Genomic DNA, 15,424 nt, shown 5'->3' with positions numbered 1-15,424 from the left:
CATGTGCAACTTCAAAGCCTAAAAGCCAAACCGAAATGTAATTGTCAAAGACAAAAACTCAATTAAATCGTTAATCGCGATTATTTGAGTGACATTTAATCCTCATATAAAATGTCATAATCGTGACAGCCCTACATCCTACAAGAGGTTTTGACAGTTCATTATAGATTGGTTAACCTGTCTGCGCCAGATGATAGCAGCAGTGCGTATGCCTGGCTGCATACCGCTCTGCTTACTATCCATCTGGGATCGTTCGGGCAGACCCGATGTAAGGGGCGGGCCATTTTTTCAAATTCTTTAGCAGGTGATTGGATGGGGCCGTCTCTCTATCACAGTCTGGGAGTGCCAACTCCAACCACTCATATTGGCTTGTCTGCGTGACGTTACACCCAGTATCCGCCTCCTGGGTTTCCACGTGGTCTGCAATCAGACTCTATTGGCTCAGAGCCGCTCAGAGCCCGCCCGTAGCTGCCGCTGATTGGTCCGGCCCGGGACTTTACGAGTGTTATCAACTCCTCCAGAGAGATCTCAGATGGTAAAGTAGGGAGGTACGCACTACTGCCACCATGTGGCGCAGTCAGGTTATAGATTGGTTGTTGCAGTCATAAACGTGTTGTGTTTGTGTCCCAGGTCTTGGTTGTTGCAGTCATAAACGTGTTGTGTTTGTGTCCCAGGTCGTGGTTGTTGCAGTCATAAACGTGTTGTGTTTTTGTGTCCCAGGTCTTGGTCGTTGCAGTCATAAACGTGTTGTGTTTGTGTCCCAGGTCGTGGTTGTTGCAGTCATAAACGTGTTGTGTTTTTGTGTCCCAGGTCTTGGTCGTTGCAGTCATAAACGTGTTGTGTTTGTGTCCCAGGTCTTGGTTGTTGCAGTCATAAACGTGTTGTGTTTGTGTCCCAGGTCTTGGTTGTTGCAGTCATAAACGTGTTGTGTTTGTGTCCCAGGTCTTGGTCGTTGCAGTCATAAACGTGTTGTGTTTGTGTCCCAGGTCTTGGTTGTTGCGGTCATTAACGTGTTGTGTTTGTGTCCCAGGTCTTGCCAAGATGGACAGTTCAGACTCCCAGTTCCAGTCGTTGGCCATGTCTGATACGCTGTCATTCGACGGAAGCCTGGAAACCCCTGTACAAGCTCCACTAGCGTCCCCACAAGAGTACGTATTACCTTTCTGTTCTTATTAACCCCAGATACAGTATATGATAATCCTATGTCTCTTCCCCTCTCTGTAGTCAAAACGGATGATAAAACTGATCTAAGACCACATTACACTGGCCAGCTTACAGAGAAATATAGAGTGCAACTGTGTGTTCTAAACCAGTGGTTCTCAACCTGTGTGTCGGGACCCCCAGGGAGGTCCCCAAATTATTTTGGGGGGTCCCCAGAGGATTAACTTAATGTGCAACAATGTTTTCTCACTCAACTGTAAACAAACCAACATAAAGTTCAAGTGTATAGAGGGTATCTGCACATTTATAAAGTGACATTTGAGGACTGTTTAATACCTCTAAAATGACAAATTAAATATTGGCAAATATCTTCAAATATTAGAGTCAGAAATTGTGAAAATAGCCGATCTACATGCTCACCACGCCTCGCAATAGAACCATGTTATGCAAAATGTAATGCCTCAACTCTTAGTGCTCATCAAGGTGGGGGGGGTCCCCAGTTAAAATGAGATTATTTTGGGGGTCGCGGCCTGAAAAGGTTAAGAACCACTGTTCTAAACAGAGCATTTATAGCAGAATAGCACATAGAACATCAAGCTTCTGAATAATAAAGGTGGATTCAAACCCCCAGCCACCTTGACTAGATCCTCTCCATTTTGGCCTTCTGACTGACACAAGAAATATCACTTTTACCCTCTTTTAAAAAGGGTAAAAGTTCCCTACCAGCTTTATCAGAAAACCCTGCACCTGTTATCATTTTCTCCCTTCCCAATTGTGTCATTATGAACGTTCAAATTCTATGAATGGGTTAAATTTGTGTGGAAACAATTCGGAAATGTCAGAAAATACCAGCTTCACAGAACCATGAGATCTAAAGGGCACGATTTTCCTTTCAATTTAATTTTTTTAAAGAAAACAATGATTCTCTATGACCTCATCATGCACACCTGCTCTGATTTTGCCATGCGGCAGGTGGCTGCGGCAGTGCGTTTTTTTTTTCCCCCAATCGAACCCAGTTCGATTTGTGCGTCTTTTCACATGCGGTAAAAGCTCACTCTTTTTATGACTCCTTTTGGGATCTGCAGTGTGGATTCCACGCGGCCTTGCACACCAAATCCAGTGCGTTTTAATCATGCACCAAATGAAGAAAAAAACGCAATGGTTGAAAATCACGACTGTGTGCAAAGCCCTTAACTCATACAGTGCCAGGCGACTTTTAGAGCAACTTTCTCACTATGGAGTTCCCTGCCAAGCGACTTTGGGCGACTTTTACTTAGAAAATAAAAATAATTTTTTTTTTTTTTATTTTTTTTTTTGGACCCAATTAAATCTAGTAAACATGATTTCAATCGCGATTTTGCATGTTCCACCCCCCATACAACCCCATCTTTCAAACATGGCAGCCATTTTTGTTTACATCTGAAGAAAACATTATGGCTGATAAATCATGAATGCCTGAACGGATTTCCAATCTTTTTTTTTTGTTTGAAAGCTGTGAACAGCCTGCACAAACATGGTGCATGATCTGTGCATGGGCGTGCATGATCTGTGCACTATAAATTACATGGGAGTCTATGGAGGCTTCTGGCACTAGTGCCACTCGAGGGGCATTTTAAATTGGCAGTAAGTGAGTTAACAGTTTTACTGCCAGATGTTATTATTTATTTATTGGGTCTTGTGCCAGCAAAAGCAGCTTACCTTTGCGAGGTTATAGACAAAGATCTTTTTTTTTTTCTCATTTCATAGTGCACTTTGGTCATACTAGCAGTAGAGGGCAGCCTCATGCAAGAATTAATGTGAAATGGCCGCGGTAGGCTACCGTCCGTCAAGACAGCTCAATCGCTGCAGAGCAATAGACCCAGAGAAAATAACAAGGAAGCGTTTTGTTACTCCATTGATACTAACGTCTAGTGGGTTTTTGAGAGCACTTTTACGGGAGATGTGTTAACGGTACACACCTGCGCGACCCCTCATCAGTTTACAGACATCAAAACAAGGTACAAAAGAACGAGCCAAAGAACGTACAATTGGCATCGCGCCGCCGTGAAAAATGGGGCGAACGGGAACGTCCAAAGCGGTAAAAGAGTTAAGTAGTGATGATTGTATTGATGATTCTGGCATTGTGTCATTTACTTATTGTGTGTGTGTGTGTGTGCGTGCACATCTTTCTCTGTGAGCAGGCAGTGCGTTCCCTGTCCGCTGGATGAGATGTTGTGTCCTCCCACCACACCTGAGGGTCGCAACGACGAGAAGGCTCTGCTGGAGCAGCTGGTGTCCTTCCTCAGCGGGACGGACGAGAGCGAACTGGCTGAGCTGGACAAGGCCCTGGGCATCGACAAACTGGTACAGGTGAGAGAGAGAGAGAGAGGCCCTGGGCATAGACAAACTGGTACAGGTGAGAGAGAGAGAGGCCCTGGGCATAGACACACTGGTACAGGTGAGAGAGAGAGGCCCTGGGCATAGACACACTGGTACAGGTGAGAGAGAGAGGCCCTGGGCATAGACAAACTGGTACAGGTGAGAGAGAGAGGCCCTGGGCATAGACAAACTGGTACAGGTGAGAGAGAGAGAGGCCCTGGGCATAGACACACTGGTACAGGTGAGAGAGAGAGGCCCTGGGCATAGACAAACTGGTACAGGTGAGAGAGAGAGAGAGGCCCTGGGCATAGACAAACTGGTACAGGTACAGGTGAGAGAGAGAGAGGCCCTGGGCATAGACAAACTGGTACAGGTGAGAGAGAGAGAGAGACATAGACAAACTGGTACAGGTGAGAGAGAGAGAGGCCCTGGGCATAGACAAACTGGTACAGGTGAGCTGGACAAGGCCCTGGGCATAGACAAACTGGTACAGGTGAGAGAGAGAGGCCCTGGGCATAGACAAACTGGTACAGGTGAGAGAGAGAGGCCCTGGGCATAGACAAGCTGGTACAGGTGAGAGAGAGAGAGAGGCCCTGGGCATAGACACGCTGGTACAGGTGAGAGAGAGAGAGAGGCCCTGGGCATAGACAAACTGGTACAGGTGAGAGAGAGAGAGAGGCCCTGGTCATAGACAAACTGGTACAGGTGAGAGAGAGAGGCCCTGGGCATAGACAAACTGGTACAGGTGAGAGAGAGAGAGAGGCCCTGGGCATAGACAAACTGGTACAGGTGTGAGAGAGAGGCCCTGGGCATAGACAAACTGGTACAGGTGTGAGAGAGAGAGAGGCCCTGGGCATAGACAAACTGGTACAGGTGTGAGAGAGAGAGAGGCCCTGGGCATAGACAAACTGGTACAGGTGAGATAGAGAGAGAGGCCCTGGGCATAGACAAACTGGTACAGGTGAGAGAGAGAGGCCCTGGGCATAGACAAACTGGTACAGGTGTGAGAGAGAGAGAGGCCCTGGGCATAGACAAACTGGTACAGGTGAGAGAGAGGCCCTGGGCATAGACAAACTGGTACAGGTGAGAGAGAGAGAGAGGCATAGACAAACTGGTACAGGTGAGAGAGAGAGAGAGGCCCTGGGCATAGACAAACTGGTACAGGTGAGAGAGAGAGGCCCTGGGCATAGACAAACTGGTACAGGTGAGAGAGAGAGCGGCCCTGGGCATAGACAAACTGGTACAGGTGAGAGAGAGAGAGAGAGAGAGACGGATGTATGAATATGATATGAATATGATAATAAGCACATCTACTGGGGTGTAATAAACAGTTGCGTTGAACAGAGGTTCCTCATGAACACTGGTGTCTCTAGGACTGTCACCATTATGACACTTTACATGACGATTAATTGTCACTCAAATAATTGCGATTAACGATTTAATTGTGTTTTTGTCGCTGACAATTACATTTCTGTTTGGCTTGTAGGCTTTGAAGTTGCACATGGCAGATATGACACATAACCTAAATATACAAAGACATTACTGACATAATTGACAACTTTATACTTAAAAAAGAACATTGATAGTGGAAATAGCCGATCTACAAGCTCACAACGCGTAGATCTGCTATTTCCACTATTTTTTACTTAAAAAAAAATATGTCAAATAATTGCGATTAGACGATTATGTAATAATTGTGACAGCCCTAGGTGTCTCTATTCAGAGGACGGTGGTTGTGAGAGAGTTTATGCAGTGGTGGAAAAGGTACTCAACATTTCTTATTTAAGTAAAAGTACCAATACGGCAATGTAGACATTGTAAGTAAAGTAAAAGTCCGGAATTCTAAATGTACTTGAATAAAATGGGCTGTCACAATTATTACATAATCGTCTAATCGCAATTATTTGACATAATAGCAATTATTTTGTGATGATAGTCATAATCGTTTCCATGTTTTACATGTTTATATATGTTCAAACATTTAAGAAATATTGGAAATAGCAGATCTACAAGCTCACAACGCATCGTGAGCTTGTAAGATCGCCTATTTCCACTATCAATGTTCTTTTTTTAGTAGTAAGTTGTCAAATATGTCCTTAATGTCTTTGTATATTTAGGTTATGTGTCATATCTGCCAGGTGCAACTTCAAAGCCCTAAAAGCCAAACAGAAATGTAATTTTCAACGACAAAAACACAATTAAATCGTTAATCGCAATTATTTGAGTGAGCAATTAATCGTCATGTAAAATGTCATAATCGCATCATTGCTCTGCCGTTTCCAGGGAGGATGTTTCGACCCCCTGGCCCAACGCTTCTCTTCCCAACCGCCCACCACCACCACCACCTCCGTCACCATGGATCCCAAGCTCCCCGGCTACCCGTCGACGACGTTCACCCCGGCCCCTCAGGCTCAGTTCCCCACAGAGCTGCCCACCGTGGGGCCCCAGGGGCTGGGGTTTGGGGCCCCGCGTGCTGCTTTCCCCGGCGGGGCCCTGACCATGGGGCTGAGGCCGGGCATGGCCCGACCGCAGGGCATGGCTGCCGCGGTGCAGCTCCGGCTGCCCCCCAACCAGCTGAGACTGCAGCTGCAGCAGAGGTTGCAGGGGCCTCAGCAGGTGAGGAGGAGGACGTCATGTTGGTCTTTTTTATTGCATGAATCAGAGGTCTTCAACAGGGGGTCCGGGACCCCTAGGGGGTCCTCAGAGTTACTACAGGGGGTCCTCCAAATCTTTGTGTGATCGTGTTTGATCACGTGAAACCTAGCATCCCCATTCTTAGTGGAACATCAGCCAAAAAATAGCAGATCTACAAGCTCACAACGCCTCGTTGTGAGCTTGTAGATCAGCTATTTTTTGGGCACAGAGGTTTGGTGTAGAGGGAAAAGAGCAGACTAGTACGTATTGACAGTTCAAGTGCAGAGAAAGAAATAGCCCGCGTCCTGCGACGCATATTTTTAATCCAGGACGCATTAAGCCACTCATCACAGCGTCCCTCAGACGCATACAACCTTTATTCATGCAAGTGGTTAAATATATGAAAATACACATTAATCCAACCTACACAGATGATAGTGCTGTCAAGTCTAGACTGTATACTGTAAGAAATAATCCATGTACATTTTTAATCTGCAACACAATTTTGTACGATATGTAGTGGGGGTCCCTGCTTCATCTCTCTCAGAGCTATGGGGTCCTTCGACTGAAAACTTTTTTTTTTCTTTTTCTTGTTTGTCGCCAATTTTAATATTGGATATATACGCATTTCTTTTTCTTCACCGGTTCATATTATACTTCTAGGACTCCCATAACTCATCCATCCCCTTGTGGGTCAGTTTCACTGCTCTGTTTCATCTCCTCTTATCTTCTGCCGTCCTTCCTTCTCTCCCTGGTCTTTTGTGTTTCACTCCCTGCATTTATTAATCGCTGCTGTCCTGGAACCTCCTGCCCCTTCTCTATGTTTCTATGTCAGCAATCTGGCTAGCCATCGTCAAAGAAAAGGTCCTTTTCACTTAAATGGAGCTCAGTTAATCTGTTCTTGAGAGACTACTGTATGTCAGTGGTTCTCAAACTTTTTCACGTGAAGGACCCCCAAAATGATATGTATTTGGCCACAGACCCCCATCTCAAAATATTTCTGTTCCAGGGACCACCCAGAAGCAAAATTTGAGTTACAAACGTTCACTTTAAAAATACATGTATTCAAATATTTGCACACATTTTCACGACTTTCAAAAATAGCAGATCTACAAGCTCGCAAGCGCGGCGCTGTGGGCTTGTATATCTGCTATTTTTTTATAAAGCATCCAATAATTTTAGGCCTAAATGGGTTAAAGCAAGTGTGTTAAAAAGGCCACAAAACAAAACCACGATCCTTACATACTAACTGCTGTCTTGGCTGTTATGTTGGATATCTCTGCTGTCGGGCCGAATCCTCCTAACTCCAAAATGTTCATTTTCGGGAAATTTAGCTCAAGTGGAGTTAGGAGGTTTTGACCGAAGGGCTTTTTACTACTTTTCCTTGGTTCAATATTATTTTATCCAACACTCAGATGTAAAGGGTGTTCAATAGCACATATTTATGAAAAGAAGAGAGGGTCAATCAGGTGGAGTTAGCTGGTTTGGCAGAAAGTTAGGAGGTTTTGTCCCAAGCACTTTCAACTCTTTCCATTGGTTCAATATTATTTTAACCAACACTCAGCCATGATTTATGTAAAAAAATCAAAAACCTAAAAAATTGAGTTAAGAGCTTTTGGCCAGACAGTGACGATATAATTTTAAATAAATATTTGTTGCTGGATTTTAAAACGCATACATGGTAGTGGTCGGTCGGTAGTCATAAATGCTGCCTGTCACGGACGTGCCATGGCCGTTCCGTTAGAGAGCTCCCGTTCGTTAAGAGTAGGAGCCCCACACCAGCTGTGGATGCCAGCGGCTGACATGGCGTCATCATCTCTATTTAATAAGTGTCGACACAGAGTCAACAGATGACATGACATTTGAAACGCAGGGTTCAGGATTGGGTAATTAAGACATGTGCATTGGGAGCTGATGCTATGTCTGCCGCTCCAAGCAATCCATCTCCCAGGGGTCTGGCACACTGAAAAAGGGGATAGGGACCCTTGTTGCTCGCTTAATACCAACCATAAACTACTCTGACCGATTGACTGACTTAAGGCCCGTTCACATTGAGCCGATCCCGGGGCCGAGGATCCCCGACCAGATTTCGGGAGGACACCCCGGGAAAATCGTTTGGTCGGCCCCGGAATCGGTCTTGGGCTTGAACAGTACCCCGACACGATCGGATTATGTTAATTAGCTTTTTTATGACCTCGGGACTCGTCGGGAGCACTCACGATAATATCAAAAAAGCTTGATATTTTCGGGTCATCGGGTAGGAATCCTTTACAGTTATTGTCGTCTGAATGAGCTCACGGGATTGCTTCAGATTATATGAAGCCAGCTCCTCCCTTTTTAGGCTGCGCAGAGTGTAGGCTATTCTGTCACCTCACAATATTACAGCCTACACTTTTATTATTATTATTAGCCTACTTACTTTTTACTTTAGCCTACTCTCTCCCTTGTTGTAATCACTTGTTCAAAAACGTTATAGCCTATAGCGTTCTTTCTTCTTTTTTCTTCTTCTGCGCAGTCATTTGGCAACAAGGCAGTGTCTTTTTTTTTGCTGCGCAGATTTGGCTAGGGCAGTGCGGTTCTATCCGTGTATTATAAGGGCTCTAAATTGACCTTGTGCAACTTGACAGACAGACACCGATATATAATATCTTATTCATATAATGTAATACTCAAAGTCAGAGACATTCCATTGCATTCCTTTTTTTTTTTACTTTTACGCGCGGGCTGCAGGCACATCATTGCGCCTCTCGTTCTGTCAGTTTGTTCATTGGTCCTCAAAGAGGACCGCCAGTCCTTGGGGAGTTCCAGGGGGTCCCCAGCTAAATGATATTGAGGAACCTAGGCCTGTCCCTATTCTATATGCTTGGATGTTGGTGGGACAGTAAAAAAAAAAAAAGCGAGAGGTTAAACTTTTTTTTTTTCTGCGACTGCACGCCCACAACGGCGAGGTTTGGACATTCATAATTGCTATTAGCTGATTAAGCTCATGTCTGTTTAATGTCTGGCTGGTTGCCGTTAAAATGCTGGTTGATGCTTTTTAGGAGTGGACACTGGTCAATCAATGATATTGGAGATGCGACACTCTCAGCCGTGTCTTGCTGGATGCGCATCACATCTCGCGTCTCGCTTGCCAAAAACATAACTGAATATATAATTATAATATCTATAAAGTGAGCAGCGGCCAGTGTGCGCACAGTAGCCTACCTAGAAGACTACCAACCTACCTTTGTTTTTATAATGTTTTGTCATGATGGCGCAGTTATCACTTGTGTGCAAAGGACGATGATACACGAAAGAAGAATGTAACACCAACTTCTACCAATTAATCCATTGCTGTGACAGACAGACAGGGTGAGACAGCCAACGGGCTTCCTTGTAGACTACATAATCCACTGGGTCCAGCTTGGTTCAGATCAATCATATCAACATAACAGTAATAACACCAACCAAAGTCAGAATAAAAAGAGTCCACGAATAGGCCTGCACACTCGCTCATAATGTCCTCCTCCTCCGGCTGCCAGCAGCGTCAGTTCTGCAAATGCTAAGGTATGGTAACATGGCTGTTGTCTTAAACGTGTGAAGGCATGCATGCGATACACTAGTCATGTTGCCAATACCTACTTTTTAGCAACAAGCACAAGCATGATGAATTCATTTTAAGAAGTACATTTTATTATTTTCTCCTGTAATCAAGGTACGTTATACCATACCCATGTGCGCCTCTGTAGTCTAATTTGCGCAGTGATGGAAAAAGTATACTCCCATTCTTTACTTAAGTAAAAGTATCAATACTGCATTATTAGCTACAAATATGGCACAGACAGAGAGAGAGAGAGAGAGAGACTCTTTGTTATAGACTATAGCGAATATATTTGTTTAATTTCGCTGTTTTAATATTTAATTAGGTAATAAAATGGATTTTGGAGCATAGCGAGTCAGAACACCGCAGCTGCAGGACTTCTGCGCTAATTGGGTCGTTGGCTCGTTGACTTTGCTGGCATGCGGTAGGCCTAATTGATTATTTTGGAGAAAGATTCCCTTTAGTATAAATAATAGTCCTTTTGGTTACCATTTGGTCTCCATCATTAAGCTGGGGATCACCTGGAACACCCTCATTGTCAAAACATTAAACAAATGGCAATTAAACTGACGTGAAGAGATAGAGAGAAAAACACTCTTGATTTTATCCCTCTTGAGGGGGCGGAATCTTCATCTAGTCACGTCTCTCATGGCACCACCCCCCCCGAGATCGTGGGTGGCTAGAATCGCGAGACGTCGGTCTCATTTGTAATGGTCTGAGATATTTCACTTGGCACAGCGGGATATACCGGGCCCGGTCGCAAGACAGAGGATCGCTGTCGTTTGAAATGAACACCGATAAACCCCGGGCACGAGATCTGATCTGACCCAACATCGGCCTCTCATCTGTGAGGCCCTTTACAGACCTGCTATGAAACATTAATTAAGCCAGGAAGTATAACTGTATTGTCCAGAAACGCACATCCTTAGTATTTATTTTGTACTGGCCAGTCTGTTTGTTATTGTTAGCAACCCCCGTATGGGGAAATGTATTTCAAGTCCTGGCTTGAAAAAGAAATCGAATAGTGACAAATGCTTTCATCAATATCACTTATATCAGCTGACTGGGGAGCGCATACTGTGGCGTGTGCTTCGCTTAATGTAGAAGAATTGCGGGGGTGAGGGGGCATTTGTGAAGGCCTACAAAGGCACATCAGACGTAGTAGGAATGGGACGATAAGCGATATTATCGTTAATCGTGATAAAAAAAAGAAATCACGATAATCGTATTGTGTATATTTAAATGATCGTGATATCGTCCTCCGTCATGCACTGGGATCAATTCACCTTTTATTTGCAGAACTGCATATCTGATACCACTTACCCTCTATAGTCTTTTTTCACTCTCTATCAAATGTCTTTGCCAAAAAATAGCCGATTGTCAGCTTGTAGATCGGCATTTTTTTGGCAAATGTTTGATTATCGTGATAATATCGTAAATCGCGATTTCTTTTGTCACAATAATCGTGATATGACATTTTCACATCGTCCCATCCCTACGTTGTAGTAATGTGTGTGTGTGTGTGTGTCAGCTGCAGAACAGGCTGACGGTCATGAACCAGTTTCCGGGGGCAACGCAGCAGCTCGTTTCCATGGGGATTCGTCCGGGAGTGCAGCAGCCTCAGATGCCCTCTCAAGTGAGTCACCCTCACATCAACACTCTCAGAGTTAAACATGGGTAAATGGAACACTGAGGCAATTACTGTGTACTACTAGATTTGAGTTGATTCTATTTATATTTTGTGACATGTTTTAATTGGCACAAGCCTACCTACTACAAGGATTCTTTTTCTTTTTTGCAGGAAAGAAATAAAATATATGCCATATACACGGTATATAGTTTCAGTACAGTATATGCAGGTTTCTGTTCTTCCAATATTTGTTCTCCACTCATTGCTTTTCCTTCCCCATTACGCCAGGGGTCTTGAATGTTTTCAGGCCAAGGACCCCTTAGTTGAGAGAGAGATGAAGGCCACTACATGTCGCATAAGATTGTGTAGCAGATGTTCATTGATTTCTTATACAGCTTAGACTTGTTTGACAGCACAGTATTGTCAGTGTAGGTTGGATTAATGTGTGTTTCCACACATTTAACCACTTGAACCGTCAATACCTACTAGTCTGCTTTTCTTTCTTTTCCCTCTACACCAATCCTCTGTGCCAAAAAGTAGCAGATCTACAAGCTCACAACGACTCGCAGCGTCGGGGGTGAGGGGGCATTTTGATAAAAATATCGGGATGATCAAATGATTAATTAAAACATGATCCTATTACACAAAGATTTGACGGCCCCCCTGTAGTAACTCTGAGGACCCCCTAAGGGTCCCCGACCCCCTGTTGAAGACCCCTGTGTTACGCTGTCCCTCTCACATGCCCATCCGTCTTCTCTTTGACAGCCTCCTCCTCTGACTGTCTGACTGTCTCTCTTGTCTCTCCGTCCGTCCTCAGCCTCCGCTGAACGCCCAGATGCTGGCCCAGCGTCAGAGGGAGCTCTACAGCTTCCAGCACCGCCAGCGTCAGCTCCTCCAGCAGAAGCTGATGAGACAAGGCATCGTCGGGGGGCCCGCCCCCGGAGCCACCAGGCTTCCCAAGGGGTCCCCCACCGCAGCCCAGCAGCAGCAGCAGCAGCTGAGCTTCCCGCCAGGCTACAGCCCCATGGCGGGGAACCCCCCTACCTCACCCAGCCACTTCAACGCCATGTCGGGCGGACCGCTGGACCCTAAACTGTCAGGACGAGGACCCCTAGGGAGCCAGCAGGCGCTGATCGGGGGCATCCAGGGCCAATTTGGGGGCACGGTGAACTCGTCTGTGCAGCAGGGGCTGTTTCAGCAGTTTGGAGCGGCTGGTGAGTGCACTGTAAATTACAAATGTAACGTAAAGGTAACAGGGTTCCCTCGGTCATGAAATTCCAGGATATTATTTTAGAAAAATATTTTTCCAGTACTGGAAAAGTTTTGGAATTGATCAAAGGTCCTGGAAAGTCATGGAAAAATATTTAGCTATGCATAGTTTTTCCGCTTAAAAACATTTTCTAAGACATGTATAACATTACACAAAATATGTAACATAATTAGTTTTTTGCTGAAAGTGATTGCAGCCTAATGTATGCAATAGTCCCCAGCTGGGTGCTTCTCAATGTATGGGGCAAAAACAGATCTACAAGCTCTGGTGGTGGTGTAGCAAATAATTTTGCATGGAATTACAGTATACCATAATACCATTCTATGCTTTATTTATGTTTCACTGTCTGACAGTCTTTGGGCATCACTCAGGAGTAAGGGACTCATTATTATGCAGAATGACTCATAATGGGTCTGGAAATTGGGTTAAGTATTCTGGAAAAGTTTTGCAAAAGTTTTGGAAATTCATTGGTAAAGAGGTGTGGGAACCCTGAGGTAACATGTGTGCACTCTTTAAAGCTCTTTGGCGTTTCAAATGAATAAATCAACAGTGATGATTTAACCCATTTAGGCCTAGAATTATTGAATGCTTTAACCAGTTATTAGCAGATATACAAGCTACGAGCTTGTAGATCTGCTTTTATTTTTGAAAAAGTCGTGAAAATGTGTGCAAATCTTTGAATATATGTATTTTCAAAGCGAACGTTTGTCAGTCAAATTTTGCTTCTGGGTGGTCCCTTGAACTAGATATTTTGAGATGGGGGTCCGTGGCCAAATACATATCATTTTGGGGGTCCTTCACATGAAAACCACTGACATAGTAGTCTCTCAAGAACAGACTAACTGAGCTCCAGTTAAGTGAAAAGGACCTTTTCTTTGACGATGGCTGGCCAGATTGCTGACATAGAAACATAGTTAAAAAAAAAAAAAAAAAAAACCCTAGAAGGATACAAAAAGACACTTATAGAATCGGGTCAAAATTCTCATTTTCTAGATTTTTCTAAAATGGCAGATCTACAAGCTCGCAGTGAGTTTGTATATCTGCTATTTTTCACTGGTTAAAGCATTCAATAATTCTAGGCCTAAATGGGTTGTGCGCATCCTGAGTGTATTCTGTTCTTTTTAAACAGCTTTAGTCCAGCCAGACCCGCCTTTCCCCGCCGAGCTCGGCCCCACCAGCCCGCTGTTGTCACCTCAGAACTCCACCCCCCAGAGTCCTTTGCTTCAGCAGGCTCCGCCCCCTGGCTATCAGTCATCTGACATGAAGAATTGGCAACAAACGGCCATCGGCAGCAACAGGTGAGCTGGACGAGTGGAAAATGACCCACGTAATATCGATCTTCAAAGAGACAAAGGTCCTGCGCAGATATAAAGAGCTACTTGTCATACCTACTGTAATTATGAAACGTGTATTGTGCCCTGCATAGCATACGTGCACACAGTAATTGAGGACAAGCCGTTTAGGTTGATAGATTAGTGTTCCAGTACAGGTAGGTGCCCTCCATTTGCCCATAGACCCGCCCACTCTCTGATCAGACTGCTTCTCTTTGTCTGGTGTTGTAATTTGAACCTAAAGTTTCTTCGGTATCAGGCAGTACCAGGGGGCGGGTCTAACGAGACAAGCAAATCAGGGACCCGTTCAAGTCTTGAACCGGTTTGAGGAAGTGTAGTGTTTTCCAGTTTGATTCCTACTGTATGTTAATCCGCGCTGTTAACACTCAGCCGTTATTTTAATCTTATATGATATGTTAAAGTCCCCCGTCTGAAATGGCTGATGTGAATGGCGTTTGCGGACTCGCTTCTTTGTAAAAACACAGCCGTCAATCAAACACAACCCCTCCCACCACATCAAAAATGTACATACTTGTAAAGAACATGTCATGGCAGTTTTGACTTTCTAGTTATTTCAAAAAGTCCTATTTTTCTGTGAGCAAATACTTCTTTTCACAGTGGGACATGGAGTTTATACTTTTACAAAAGAATTGCTGCACATTTGCTTATTTGATTGACACAACTTTCTACATGGCCATGGGACATTAGCATTTCTGTATGTATATTTTCAACCCAGCAGATTTGGTCAAATTTTCAGAAAACTAATAATATTTTTTTTTACAAAGAAGTATTTGCTCTAATCAACCTATCACAGAAAAATATGAATTTAAAAATTAATGGAAAGTCAAAACTGCCATGACATCCATGTTCTTTACAAGAGTACGTACACATGCAGTGGGAGCTTTATTTGCATAGCAAAGCGAACACCAACAGAATGTCCTGTCCTTTGCTTTGTTGCTTCCGTTGCCACAGCTTGTTCAGCCAGCCAGGACAGGGTGCAGTGCAGGCGTTTGGCCAGCAGGGGGTGTACAACAACATGAGCATCACCGTCTCCATGGCCGGTGGCGGGTCGGGCAGCGTGGGTCCTCTGCCTCCCATGGGGCAGCCTGTGGGCATAAGCACCATGTGCAGCGACCAGCAGGTCAGTGTGAATCCTGTCCAGCGTGTATTATTATCTCATGTATTATTATCTGCCTATAATTCTGGGCCTTTATTTTTGATATTCCACTCGTTGATTTTGGATACGTCTCGTCCTTGCTTCTGGTCTGCATGAATTCCTTTTGAGAAGTTTAGAGCAGGGGGTCTTCAACAGGCGGTCCGGGACCCCTAGGCGGGTCCTCAGAGTTACTACAGGAGGTCCTTCAAATCTTTGTGCGATAGAAACTTTTTTCTCCTTTTTTTATATTAACCACTTGAACCCTGGTGTCCATATTCTGAGAAGTTTAGCCAAAAATAGCAGA

At 44.5% G+C, this 15,424-nt stretch overlaps 1 protein-coding gene across 1 annotated transcript in view; it reads left to right on the top strand.

Moving 5' to 3' along the window:
* ncoa1 (nuclear receptor coactivator 1) overlaps positions 1 to 15,424 on the top strand; it is a gene marked incomplete at its 3' end in the record, with an annotated part of 40,965 nt that overhangs the window by 24,730 nt on the left and 811 nt on the right. Inside the window, exons 10-16 of the mRNA XM_080744266.1 lie at positions 1,031 to 1,148; positions 3,342 to 3,510; positions 5,803 to 6,135; positions 11,265 to 11,369; positions 12,181 to 12,577; positions 13,763 to 13,931; positions 14,937 to 15,105. Coding sequence (XP_080600392.1) covers positions 1,031 to 1,148; positions 3,342 to 3,510; positions 5,803 to 6,135; positions 11,265 to 11,369; positions 12,181 to 12,577; positions 13,763 to 13,931; positions 14,937 to 15,105 — 1,460 coding nt within the window. The remainder of the gene's footprint in view (positions 1 to 1,030; positions 1,149 to 3,341; positions 3,511 to 5,802; positions 6,136 to 11,264; positions 11,370 to 12,180; positions 12,578 to 13,762; positions 13,932 to 14,936; positions 15,106 to 15,424) is intronic.

This window comes from Nannobrachium achirus, assembly GCF_963921795.1.
Source record: "Nannobrachium achirus genome assembly, chromosome: 16".
Classification (NCBI taxonomy): Eukaryota; Metazoa; Chordata; class Actinopteri; order Myctophiformes; family Myctophidae; genus Nannobrachium; species Nannobrachium achirus.
Note: the sequence above shows the minus strand (reverse complement) of the source record. Positions and strands in the feature narration are given on the sequence as shown.